General features: G+C 32.3%; 1 protein-coding gene across 1 annotated transcript in view; it reads right to left on the bottom strand.

Moving 5' to 3' along the window:
* Positions 1 to 14949, bottom strand: part of Adamts6 (ADAM metallopeptidase with thrombospondin type 1 motif 6) — a 297708-nt gene that overhangs the window by 109412 nt on the left and 173347 nt on the right. Inside the window, exon 11 of the mRNA XM_046456198.2 lies at positions 2848 to 2955. Coding sequence (XP_046312154.1) covers positions 2848 to 2955 — 108 coding nt within the window. The remainder of the gene's footprint in view (positions 1 to 2847; positions 2956 to 14949) is intronic.

The raw sequence follows: 14949 nt of genomic DNA on the forward strand, positions 1-14949 counted from the left end.
AACCTGGGCTGGAATCTCAGCTATGCTGGTAAATAGTAGTATAATTTGGACTCTCAAGTCTTACTTTTCTCATCTGTAAAACAGAGTTAAAACAGTACCTAACTTATAGGATTTTTGTTAACCTTAAACAGATAAATGGTTGTGAAGCACCTAGTGATATGTGTCTGGCATAGTGTAAGTACTTTAAAAATATTTATTACCATTGTCATTATTGTTACTGGGAATGCCAACTATTTTTAGATGACAGGTTCACAGATTAACCACACAGAGTTGATCAAATCAATTGAAAATTCCAGTTTGATCGTGTCACTAACTCTTCTCATGTGTTTAAGTCAAAATTCTAAATTCTGGTTTAACTTCATAGTAATAAGTATAAAATCTGCATTCAGCAACAATAAACATGCTTCTTTCTCTTAAGAAAAGATATAATAAGAACTAAACAATAAAAATTCATATAGAAAATAACAGTAAATTCAGTTAATAAAAATAAAAGTTCAGCTCATGTGTCTAGTTCTTTTTATTAATATAGATAGATTCAGTTCTCTGAAAGCCCTTCATAAATTTAATTTTTCAATGTTTTGTTCTCTTTTGTTTTATTTTTGTACCAGGGATTGAACTCAGGGGCACTCAACCATGGAGCCCCATCCCAGCCCTATTTTGTATTTTATTTAGAGACAGGGTCTACTGAGTTGCTTAGCACCTCGTTTTTGCTGAAGTTGGCTTTGAACCCCGTACCTGCTGTCTCAGCTTCCGGAGCTGCTGAGGTCACAGGCATATGTCCTGCATAAATTCAGTTTTTATGGATGCTTTGAGAGTCTTCTTTTTCCTCTATTCTTTCTAGGAATCTATGTTTGTATTTTTTTTTCCATAGGTTCGTTTATTCTAAGACTTGTTCCTATCATTCCTAAAACTGCCTACCTGCATGTTTTGGGAAGAATGACCCGGATTTGTCTTGTAGATTAATTTTAGATGGTGATGTCCAATGTATTGACCTTATAATAGTACAGTGTTGGACTGTGAGTAAAAATGGCGCATTGCTCTGAGCAGTTTAGCAAGATCCTGTCTCTAAATAAAATATAAAAAAAGGGCTAGGGATGTGGTTCAGTGGTTAAGTGCCCCTCGATCAAAATCTTATACAAAAAAAAAAAAAAAGATGCTTTGACACACAAACCTACAAGGCCCTCAAGTAGTTTTTTAGGGAGCCCAAGTTGTTCTTTGGAGGTATGTTAGGAGTGACAGGGTAAATTAAATTTCTGCATTCAGCAACAATAAACACGTCACCAGCTATCTCAGGCTTAGTGAACCACTTTATTCCTGTGACAACAAAAAATAACTTTTTCCTATGCAAAATTTCTCACTGGAAGATAAAGTAAAATTAGAGGCAGAGACAGGGTAAATTAAATTTCCCCTCTATTTGATTTTCTAAATTTAAATTCAATACTGTTAGCTTTAATATTAGTTGAGGTAAGTATTCCTCAAAATCATAATTTCTAAGAAATACGCCAACTTTTTCATATATATGCAGATAGCTGTAAGGTCTGAGATTTAAGGGCCCTTCCAAATAGCCACTATTTATGGTTTAATTACTGAAGTGATTATATAATATATAGAATGCTTCTAGAAGTGCTTTGAGGTATTTAAAAGCAAAAATTATTTATGCTTTGGGTTAAAAATATACATCAAAATTGGAAGCAGATAATGATAGTGATAGTATCATTCTAGGTGAATAGAAACTATAACCCAGGGACTAGTCATTAGAATAATTATCAATGACAGATAAATAGATTCTCAATGTGTGATTGCCCCTTTACAATTGAGTATTTCTTCTAAGTACAAATTGATATAAATTGCTACTTGTCGTTGACAAGAATTGTTGGTTCCAAAATAAATCTAGACTGCTGTTTTAAGAAAGCAGTTCCTAATATTTTCTATTACTTCAGCGAAAAAAAAAAAAGAAGAAGAAGAAATTTTTGGTAGTGTGAGAAGGTCTCTGTATTTTTATTGGCTACTTACAAATTCTGAAAAAAAAAACCCATAATCCTTTTTAAATGACCCTATCAATTCATATATTTAGCATAATTTACCAACATTTCCAAACCCAGCAATGGAAAAGCCATCACCATGGCACTAGGTCATGGTCCAGAATGAAGCCATCAACAAGAATTAATACACTGTGACAGCTGCCCAAAAGCTTTCATTCTTTTTATTTAAACATCCCATTGCAAGCTGAAATTCAGTGTAACCTTTGTTGAAAGTAGCCCAGCTAACATGCAAGAATTCAGAACTGAGAACAGATGACAAGTAGTAGTTATTATTGTAAATTCAGTCCATAGCAATAAATTCTAGAATTTACATACATAACTATTTCTAAGCATTTCAGGAGTAGCATACAACTATTCTTGTCTATTTGAACAATTCTTAATGACATTTAAAAAATTAAACTGATGGAACTAAAATTATTTAGCTCTGATTTCTGTGCTCAATAAATTATTTGACTAAGTCCCTTTGCTTATACTGCAATGTAAAAGTGACTTTAATTAGTCTATGAAGTCTATTTTGAGGTCATGTAATTTTTTCCTAGGAATTATTTACCAGAAAAAATTATGTAAGATTTTTTTTGACACAAATAAAACTCATACAAAAAGGTAAAACTGACACAGAAAATAGTTACGCATTGCAATTCCCAAAGGATGCATATTTGCTGATATCAATTAACTACTGAACTAGGAATTTAATATTTTAAAGTGCATTTTAAATTACAAGATTTTCTAATGATTGATTATTATCATCAAAATTTATCAGCTAATAATCTACATATGAAACAGTTAGAAAATCACTTAAGCTTACCCCCTTTTCAATATTCCCCGTTTGACAGAGCGTCCCCTCAGCTGCTGGAATACTGTTGGTGACACAGCGGTTGCTTTTGCTGAGGCACCAGAGCTCTCTACACACTTCCTAGGAAAGAAGGCAAAGCAAGTTGATCAGAAATAGAAATTAAAATTGTGGCCAATTGTTCCATAAAACACACTCACATTCAGTATTATAGAAAAGAGAACCTAGGTCTCATGCTGTTGTCGAAGCATCAGAGATAGGATCTTATGTAAGACGGGTTACCCTTTTCACAGAATCACTTAAACATTTGTCTTTATAATTCTCATTTTAGTGGATAAATTATGTCTTAGCTTTTAACACTGATTAGGATCTTTTCACAACATGCACAACAATTTCATTAATACAGAAGACACATAATAATAAAGAGAGGAAATCCATGTTTATTACATTCATACAAGAACATAAAATAACACAAACTTACCAATTACTAATAAAGTATTGCAAGGGAAATGACTTCCTAGACTTACTGTAATAGGCAAACAAAGACAACTTTAAAATGACAAAGGGACACACATATATCATGAGATGGATACAAATTTAATATATGTGAAGTAATATGATGTATGTTGGAATAATTTCTAAAGTTCAGATAAGAGCAATTTAGAAATGTTATTTTCAGTCTGTCAATGTCGTCTACCTCCATGAAAAGAATACCTGGTTTTGAACAAATGCTGCCATTTATAGCATGTTTCAGATGCTACTTGAAGCTGTCAGAATTTTCTATGACGAGAGCATTTGTACCTTGGTGCTTAAGTTTTAGGAACCAATTGGGCCTGCTAAGAAGGTCAATTCCCCCAAAGTCTCATTAAAATCGAACTCGTAATCTTTTTCAGAAAACTCCCTTGAAGTATACAGGTTTCCCCTTGATGCTATCAGATCTAATTTATTATGATTTATCTTCTCATTACCTCAGTATAGATTTACAATACCTGTTCTAACATTATCAATATAAAATACTTCATTTGGGGGCTGGGGTTGTGGCTTAGTAATAGAGTACTCGCTTAGTGCAGATGAGGCACTGGGTTTGATCCTATGTACCACATAAAAATAAATAAATAAAAATAAAGGCATTGTGTCCTCATACATTTAAAAAATACTTCATTTTGCTTGTGCTATGTTGATTTATCAGATTCTAAAATAAGCATATAAACATTATCCCTGAGTAAGAGTTTTAACAGCTCAAACCAGATTGTTTTGGAAGAAAATACTAAAAAATTTCAGTTTCTTTTATATATAATCATCAAGTAGCATCACTGCTGATATAACAAGTTTTTAATTTAAACTAGAACTATGTAGTATAATGTGTGTTTGCAATAAAAATATGATAATCTGGATACAGAGATAAACTAATAAGGAATACGTAATCTTTTTGCTCATTTTTAACTCTTTTTAACTCTCAAAACACAATTTTAAGAACACAGTTTTAAGCTCCTAAATATATTTAGTTAATATTTAAAAAGCAATAGGAGTAATATTTAAGTGGCTTTAAAATACTGCCCCATGTAGCAAAAGTTTATCCAAATTCAAAAAACAATGAATTCACAAAAACAGAGAAGCATTAATAGAACAGAATACATATAGAAATCATGAAATTGTTTCATCCATAAATTTGTTTCTAAACAAGACTTCTGATCTCTTATGATCCTTATCTGGCCTAAATCTTACTTTGACAAAGTAAAAGAAATCTAAAGTTTATTTTACACAGAATTAGGCAATGAAAATTCTTTATTGAAAAGGACTATACTCACAGCATCTCTCAAAAAACATACAATTTATTTTTCAAAAGTATCTTGGAAATCTCTACCCAAAATGGCAAGTGCTTTAGAAATTTTTTTCAAAACCTAAATTTCGAGATTCAGGAAAAAGCCCTCTTAATGCTAAGAGAATGATGCCTTTTGAAGTAGTCCAACAGAAGTTTGTTACCTTTGTGAGTTCCTGAAGGCTGGAATTTTGCTAGAGCATTAACTTCTTATAGATCACTAAATAAAGCATGGCACTGGAAGTCTAACTCAAGATGTTAAACTAGTCACAGAGAAGGAGCTAAAGAGTTTTCAAATAGATCTCACAACTGGAATCTCAGCTTCAGTAAGAAAGATTTTGATATTCAATTTAGGAAGATTTCCACGTTTAGAAAAAAGAAAAGCAACAAATGATGCTCTCTTGAACAATAAAAAGCAAGATAAATTCATTCATTTCATTAAGAACAACTTCATCACTTTCAGAATGTCCTTCTTCCTCTAAACTGCTGAATTCTGGAATGTACATGATATATTTACATAGATAGATCAATTTCTTTTCACTTGCATATAAGTTGCTGAATAAGCACCCTGATACAAGTTCCAAGTTCTAATAGTTAAATGCAAGTTGAAATTTTTTGCCTCTTGGAAAATATTTATAAAAACCAAAGTCGCAGGTAGATCAATTTCCCTAAATAAAATGCAGAGGTGAGGATAGATAGTAGGAAGTAATGATATTTTCTTTTTTTTTTTTTTTTTTTTTTTTACTCACCGCCTTCGGTTTAGCTTTAAAACATAGTTTTCTTTCACATATTTGTGATTCCTGACAGAAAGAGATAAGATTAAGAGTAATTTCATGACCTTTATGAACTAAAAAATCATTGTGTGTTAGGTTCCCCTTTATGATTCTAAACTGTCTTTTGGGAAGACTCTCTAGGGGAAATTTGGTGCTGTGCTTTGAGTTTAACACATTGTTACAAATTTTCAATTCTATGGGGCATGATGATGGGTTAAGGAAGGACAGAGAAGTTATCATCAGCTCCACTAAGAGTCATTTTTTTTATGTGGCAGTGGAAATTTGAAATGGAATCTAATTTCATGGAATCAACTTCTAACCACTTAGGAGGGTTGCCTGATAATGCAAAAGTAATAGCAATTTGCCCCTTTCATTTAAGAATATTTATTGAGAATCTACTATGCACCCATCGCTACATTAATGTTATGAAAAAATACTACCACTTAAAATTCATAGGAACCAGAGAGAAAAGTTAGGGAGGGTATAGTCAGATATGTAACCATGGATTGGTTTGCTTTATGACAACTTTTTAATTTCTATGACAAAATTAGAATATAATCCTTATATTTCATGACACTAAATTTTTTATTCTAATGGGCTTTAATGAAGTTTTATTCCTTTTAGTCTTTAGATATTACAGTAGATTGTAAGTAAGATTGCTGAGGACAGGGTCTGTTTCCTTAGGACAGCCTTTATAAAATGTTCCTTTTTGGCAAAATTAAAAGTTGGCATCCCCATTTTGGTGTGCCAGTATTTTAAGAGAAATTTTCCTTGTCTATAAAAACCTAAAAGTTGGTGAACCATCCACTTGTACAAGACTTGTTAGCCAATGTTTATTTAGATACATCTGTGTCTACCAATGCTTTTAATGAAAATTGTTTTTTAATGCCTACAATTAATTATCTTTTGAAAACAATTTCTTCTTGACATACATTCTTTATAATATTTTAGCAAGGGATATTTTTTTCTTATTTTTCTGAAAGTACATTTATTTATCTTCATTTGGACAATATTTTAATTGAATATCCAATACCTCAGCCTTTAAAAGTATTAAGTCCATTGTCATCTGACCTCCACAGGGGCCAGACCTGTTAGTCTACCAGCTGTCTTTTGTAGGAGTCTTTCCAGGTGCTTTCAAGAATTCCTTTTGTGCTGTTTTGCCACATATCTAAGTATTTTGTTTTAATCTACTTGGACTCATGCTATGAAGATTTGTATTTTCCTTTGACTCTGATTTTTTAAAATGTGTCTCTTTCCTAGACTTTCCATTCTTTGTTTGTTTTTGTTTTTATTTTGAAGCTCCTATTCAGCTAATTTTGGACCTTTTTTACCTTCTCATTTTAGCCACCTTGGCTCTTATTCTCTTTTTCAAATTTTTTTTTAAATCTTGGGCATTAATTGTCAATTTCATGGTAGATTGTTTCCTCATTTATTATTTTTTATTCCAGCTTATCTTCAGTGAAAAATTTTTTATTATTACTTCAGCATCTTCTGTAGAAGTATAGTCACATACATTTGCTTATATCATATATCCCAAGGTTTTCATGTTGACTTATTTGGTCAGCACTATGTTGTCTGTACAGAGTCTTTTCTTTTGTTCTTATGTGAGGCACAATCCTAGGGCTCCATTTCTTATGGGAGTCATTTTTCCCCATTAATGTATCTGCACAGTTCAATCAACTTTTAAAAAATGACACAAAAGTGATGTCTTTTCACAGTGTCTGCACCTGTCCTCATGTCTCTGACAGAGAGCTGGGCATTTTAGAAATGACACCATTAAGCCATCTACTTTGTTCAATAAAGAAAGGAGAAAACAAACAAACAAAAAAATTTAGATTATCTTCTGAGTCTATATATTGCTATGGTCTTTCTCTTAAGTTGTGAGAATGCTTGTTTGATAATTTCAAATCATTAATGTACTAGAAAATAACCACATACAAAAAAAGTGAGACTTATGTATCTTGGCTTCATTTTGTCAATTTGTCAATTGTTCATGCGTTTCTTCTAATGCTGTGGTTAAATGGACTGAATTTAAATATGTTTGTTAGTGTTATTTTATCTAGCATATTTGTTTTTGTGCCTGAAGGAATGATTGGGTTTACTATTTGTCATGTTTTTGAAACTGGAACTCTTTCCTCAGACTTTAAGAAAGTCAATTTTATACATGATTGTAAAAACGTACACATCAGCCTAGAAGTCAGGGGAGCAGATTTCAGTTCAATACTCAAAATAATCTTCCAAAAGTCAGAGATGAACAATGATGAACTAATGCGGAATCCTTATCGATGGAGATTTTCTAGCACTTCATGACCACCTGGCAGGGATTTTGTAGGCAGGAAGAAAATAAAGGAAGTAATACTTTTTCAGGGTATGCTATTAACTACTATACAAGGTGTATTCATATTTTTGTCTCATTTAATCATCACCGCCCCCATGTTATGGTTTCCAACAGAAGATGACTCCTCCATTCAAGAGGTTCACTTTACAAAACTTGGAAATTATGAGAAACTAACATAGTTTCAGGAAAAATTAACAATTTGCTTCAATTTCAACTAAAACTAGATTTGACCCAGCTTTGATATGAGCTCGGGTAAGATTCTCCTCGCAACTAAGCTCCTTTCCCATGCCTTTTATACATATTAGATTGAATAAAATTACTGGTCAAAACTGATTAATAAAGCTTTACTTGTATTCTAATATAATATAAAACAATCACTAAATATTTATAATATCTCCTGTCCTTTTCCTTTATTTTAAAGGATTATAGCTTCAAATTATGATGATTACTTATAATTCATCACTTATTTGCATATTACATGAGGTTAGGCATCAACTTTAACATTATATTTGAACTTTTGAATGTAATATCATCACTTGTCTTTGGATTTTAAAAAGGTACTGTTAACATAATCCACAAAAATATTCTGTGGCTAACCAAGAAACAAAAAATTTAACATATTTTCTACCTATTCAACATTTTAATAACAACTCCCAGAGTTTCTAGTCTGATTTTTTAGGTGAATGACAATATTTGCAAACATCGACAATAATTAAAATACCAATATAAATAATAATAAGTTTAGAGAATGGAGTTTATAATGATGATCTAATATAAAATAATGTATCTGGTATACAGAAATAACTCCTCTGAACTAGGGTCACTTTGATCAATATTGAATGATTGATTATTTTACAAAGACCATTTTAGTACAATCAAAGAAATTAGGATTGATTTTTCCAATGTCTCCATACATTTCAAGTAATTATATGTGTTAAAACAAACTCTAAAAAACGAGACAAGAACCCCTATGATTTACCTAGGGAAAATTAAAATTAGCAGTTTACACAAGAGGGGAGAAACATCATAAAAGAATAAAAATCGTTTTACAACGATTATATCATTAAGTAAAGCAACATGTAAACAGAAAATAGTATATTTACTGCAAGATGGCTTTTGTCTATGTTTTTGTCTTTAATTTTAAACAACTGTAAAATCTGTAAAAGAAAAATGTATAAACCTTTTGTCCTTGGGAAACTCAATCCCTATGCCACCTTGGATCCTTGACTGTGAGTATAAAACTTTCTCTTTGTCTTCATTACCCTATCAGGAACATCTCTAACAGCTGTTTGCAATAAAGGATCCTAATGGTCAAGGGGTAGAACAGAGTCCTAAAGAGGTTACAAAGGACTGTCAGTGATTAGAAAGGTTACTTATCATTGATCACACAAAGGAAAACTAAAAAAGAACACATGGTGACCCTATGGGCTGGTTCCAGGTGCTTAGCTGCCATCTAAAGAAAGAGGGTAATTGTACCCTTATTTCTGCCTTAAATATTATGTAGATGATTTAAATGTAAGAGATTCGAAAAAGGAAAATTACCAACCCAAAACAAAACAAAACAAAACAAAACACCAAAACACTCAATTTAAAAATTCTGATTAAATAAATACATCACAAATTTGAAAGAATTAAAAAGATTATTAAATGGTTAAAAAAAGAAATAAAACCTTTAAGAAGCAAACCCAGGATAAAAACTACTGATCTTTAAGCATATAAGTGATTCTAGAACTATTACTTTGGTTCGGAATTTAGGAAAAATGAAATGCAACCAGTTCTTGTCATATACATGCCTAATAAACATATATGTTTCGATTTCAAAAGAATATTGTGGTTCTGTATCTTCTGTTCCCTAAGTCCAAATCAAACCACACTGCATACCTTAAAATCCTCAAGAAAAGTGATTCTACAATCTAAGTTCAACACTCCAATATTTAGTAACTTGAAATTCTTTCTAATAACTAATCTACAATCATCTAGTTGTAAAAATTAAAGATTATTTAGGGGTTTTAAATGCTCTTTGTAGGGAAGAAGGATAACATGTTACCAGCATTCAAACTATAACAAGTATTTCAAAACCTGAAAATGGGTTTGAGGCTAGCATTTAATTTTGTGTGTATATGTTTGTTTTTACAGACTATTCAAACTTGCCTTCCTCAAACTTCCCTTTATATACTATTTAGTATTTCACTAATGGCATCCTCCAAATTATCTGTATCTCTTTTAAAAATTGTGTAGGTAGCCAACAATATCCTAACAAGATTAATGAAGCCAACATACAATTATATGAATAATTCCTAATGATAAAGCAATGATGACTTAAAATTTAGTCAACTGGTGGTGATAGAATAATAAAAGTGAATAATCATGGAAACATAAAAACGAGAGTCTGAAAGGCAAAATGTATCAGTCTTTATGAAGTACTGTCCAGAGGAAGAAAACCCCAAACAGAGAACTCACTACCCTGAGCTACAATTAGGTGGACATGGCCTGGTGGCAACATCATTATAGTTATTAATGTGATAAAATAATCCATACTATCCTATATTTTAATTTTATGATTATCTGATAATTGTTTTATAAGAAATTGGTCTACTTGATAGATTTCTATAGGTGAAAAAAATGTGCAGATTTCAGTAGATTTGACTAAATACAAACTAGATAGCTATATTTATTACAATAAATAAATCCAAATATATTTCTTTGATCTTTCATTTCCAAGATTAGGTTCTAAAAAAAAATCTCTCATCACTTAAAGTATGGAACAAATATGGTACCAAATCCTTTGGAGATTATTAAAGAAAAAAATACTTGCCACAAATATATTTCTCCTTGAAAGATTCAAAATTAATCAGAAGTCTTAAAGTTTCCAAAGTTATATCGTACTTTCCCTTTATATGTTCTTTTATGTTTCTAATACACTGGGATTTTGCAATTCCAAAGTCAAAATTATGGAGCCCACAAAGCTTTACACACAAACTCCAATTCACCTCATCTCAGAGTTATGAAGCAGAACACTCTAGCTTAAAAAGAAGGAATTTGTATTTACCTAGAAACATAAGGGCATTGCTACACAGGGTATTATCTGTAGCAGAGCTACTGTAGTTCTCTGTATAGGGTGTGTTGGGATGGAGAGAAAATAAAGGGAGGAGACTGAGGATGTAGCTCAGTGATAGGACACTTGCCAGCATGCACAAGGCCTAGGTTCAATTCCCAGCCCTGTGGGGGAGGGGAGGAAGGGAGGAGGATATTGATAATTTTACAAAAGCTTTTAATTTTCTAATGTTTTTCCAAATTACAGCATTATATTTGTTTCTAAAATAAAACGTATCCTAATAATCCTATAATTTTCTGCATATCAATAATCTTTTCTGTTCTATTTCATTAAAAACACTCCAATAGTTTCTCATTCCTCCTTCAGATAAAAAGCTAGAATTCAAAAACATACATAGAGATAGATATAGATATATAAAATATACGTGTGTGTGTGTGTGTGTGTGTGTGTATGTATGTGTGTTAGGCAAGCACTCTACCACCCAGGTACAGCTCTGCCCTAAATCAAGAATTCTTCACATGGCCTATAAGGGGCAATCAGATTTGGCTCCTACTTCTTTACTCGTTTATGGGGTGTTTGATTAAGAGCATTAACCTTTTAGCCTTCTCTGAGCTTTTCAAACACAGCCTCAGGCTCTTCACAAAGATCTTCTCTCCACTGTCTCTTAGTCAGATAACTCTTCTCACTCATCTATTCAACAAACATTTACTGAGCTCCTGTATAAGCCAGGCATTGAGCTACTCACTATACAAATAGCATGAACAAGTCAGGTGGAATCCCTTTCCTCAAGGAAACTGTATCTTCATTGCAATTATCAGTTCACTCATTCAAATATTTACTGAGCCCCTATCATGAACCAGGAAACTGTTCTGGTGCTGGCGAATTCATCAGTAAATGTAACAAACTTTTCTCTGCTCTCAAAGAAAATAGATTGTAGTTGGGAAAATATATGTTAGAAAGAGATAAATGTTGATATAAAAACTAAAGTAAGGAAAATCATAGGGGTTGTGTATGTATGTGTACAAATTTAACTGTTTTAGGTTAGGATGTCAGGGAAGGCTTCATCTAGAACATCACATTTAAGTAATTAACAATAAATATCCAGCACTGCAAAAAAGACAAACAAATAATCAAATAAGCAAAATGAATACAGATTTTAATAAGTGCTACATACAAAATAAATAGTATAATATAAAAGAGTAACTGGGAGAAGCTTTTTATACAGAATGATAAGAAAGAATATATAGCAGCACAATTCACAATAGCTAAGCTATGGAGCCAACCTAGGTGTCCTTCAACACATGAATGGATAAAGAAAGTATGGTATATATACACAATGGAATATTACTCAGACATAAAGAAAAATGACTTTATGACATTTGCCAGTAAATGGATGGATCTGTAACCTATCATGCTAAGAGAAATAAGCCTATCCCCCCCAAATCAACGGTTGAATGTTTTTGCTGATATGTGGAAGCTAAACCACAATGTGGGAGGGGGGGAGAGGAGAGAAGTTGAATAGATTAGACAAAAGGGAATTATGGGAAGGAAGGGGGGATAGGGATAGTAAAGACAGTAGAATAAATCTAACATAATTTTCCTATGTACATGTATGTAAATACCTACACAAATTCCATCATCATGTACACCCACAAAAATGGGGTCCTAATTAAAATAACATATTCCATGCTTGTATAATATAACAAAATGGATTCTACTGTCATGTTTAACTAAAAAGAACCAATAAAAAAGAAAGAAGGCCTGTCTGAAAAGAAACTGCATTTGAAGTTGAAAGTGTAGGATGATACTGGAATATCTTAACATGCTCCCATAAGTACAGAAGACTCAGATCCTCCTAAAGCAGTACCAGTTATAAAAGAATGATATCATGGATGACAGAGATGTACAGAGGAAACAGAAACACTGTATGCAGCCATGTGGAGAAAAAGAAAAGGCACTTTGCATGCTCGTCATACCTTCTTGCTATATGAAGTTTACAAGAACACCTAGGCTGCTACTCACTTGAAAAAGTGAAGAAAACTGAATAAAGTCTACTAATGGCCAACCTGAGGTCAAAAGTAATAGTGAATAGTGTGAACAGATTTTTTTTTTAAAGAGAGAGAGAGAGAGAGAATTTTTTAATATTTATGTTTTAGTTTTCGGTGGACACAACATCTTTATTTTATTTTTATGTGGTGCTGAGGATCAAACCCAGAGCCCCGCTACTGCTTGAGCCACATCCCCAGCTCCAGATTTTTTTTTTTACTTAAAATATTCTGTTAGAAAGGAGTCTGTTCCACTGTGAAAGCATATATTAGATAACGTATTCCCATTTATGATTCAGAATATATGGTCAATTGATAAAACACAATTCAGTTCTACATTAAAGTAAGTTATAATATTGTACAACACGCTATGCATTGTGGGCTAACTCAAGTCCCTGTAAACAATGATAAACCTCACATATAATAAAAATTCCCATAAATTAAACAAAGCTATAAAGTCCATAAAATTTATCTGTTTCCAACCCATATATAGATGAACAATCATCTCTTGCTGGTTAATAGTAAATTATGTACTCAATATTCTTAGCTTATACTAAATCATTAAGTGTATTTGAAAACAATGTTTTGGAAATGATTTAAAGTGACAGAATAAAGAAATAAAGAGCTAAGTCTGGGACAGCTCTGAAAGAATCTGTACTTTTTGGAAAGCAATCAAAAGATCACCCAAAGTCCCTATTTTTTATAGGCTAATGATTGAATTTCTAAGTTTAAACTTTTTGTTATAACTGCAACATGCTTTTTTCTGGTAATTCAGTTTTTATAATCATTTTCTAATAAAAAGAGGAAACTAACAGAAAGTAGAAGAGAAATGAGACGACAGATTCTATAATAGAGTTTTATAGGAAAGAGCTGGTTGTTCCTAATAGGCCAAAAAAAAATCATTTCCTGCACATATCAATACTGCTGTTTTATTTGCAGCATATTTTCTTCCAGGAAGCATCCAAGGCCCCTTAGAAACCTGCTAACATAGCCAGGAGATATTTCTGGATAATTTAGTAGGTCGCTGAGCTTTTCATGCTGCTTGTCTGTACTTGCATCTTGCTTTGAAGAAGTCCTAACTTCATTGGCTTTTTAGGTGGGGGGCCTATCAGGGATTGAACTCAGGTGCACTTGACCACTGAGCCACATCCCCAGCCCTATTTTGTATTATATTTAAAGACAGGGTCTCACTGAGTTGCTTAGTGCCTCGCTTTTGCTGAGGCTGGCTTTCAACTCTCCATCCTCCTGTCTCAGCTTCTCTAACTGCTGGGATTACAGATTTGTGCCACTGCACCTGGCTAGTCCTAATTTTTTTTTTTTTTTTTGATGGTTCTTGGGATAGAACCTAGGGCCTTGTCCATGAGAGGCAAGCACTGTACCTACTGAGCTATATCTCAGCCCTAGCCCTAACTTTTTATGTAAGAAAAAAAGAAAATAAATTCTCTCAAATACAAGACTTAGAGTTTCAGACACCTGAGAATTTATGATCCTAAAGAATAAGTTAAGAGAAGGTGTCCTGATCTCTTCTCTCCCAAAAGAGACTGGGACAAGATGAGGAGCATGAGAAGACTTTCAGTAAAAGACAAAAATTAAACAAGTGTCTTCCGAAACAAAATACATCTGTAACCTTTTCTTTTTATCAGAAATATTAAAACTAGTAGTAAAAGAACTGCCAGATTTAGACCATTTTTAAAAAATCTTGGATTCAGTAATTAACGTGGATTAGTTTCCCCATCTACAAAATATTATCAGATAATAATGATTTCTACCAATGAAGTCTGAAGTAGCTCAGAAAAAGGAACTATGTGATTATAAGAAACTACATATCATTTCTAGATTACTACACATACAACTATATTACTCTGTATATTGTACTGTACTGTTTTGTTCTTTGTGTTTATAGCCATTACAATTTCATCATTATTCTATGGAATTTAAGAGCACTTGGGAAAAAAAAAGATGATATGCAAGGATAACCATGGAAAATATTTCCCCAAGTAAAGTAAAATAGAAAAAAATTCATGTAAACTTGTAAGTATAACTAATATGTGTAAAAATGTATCCAACCCACTAAGAATTCACCAAAC

The sequence above is a fragment of the Marmota monax genome, unplaced genomic scaffold (assembly GCF_021218885.2).
Source record: "Marmota monax isolate L192 unplaced genomic scaffold, Marmota_monax_Labrador192_F-V1.1 WCK01_AAM20220418_F8-fsc00130, whole genome shotgun sequence".
NCBI lineage: Eukaryota > Metazoa > Chordata > Mammalia > Rodentia > Sciuridae > Marmota > Marmota monax.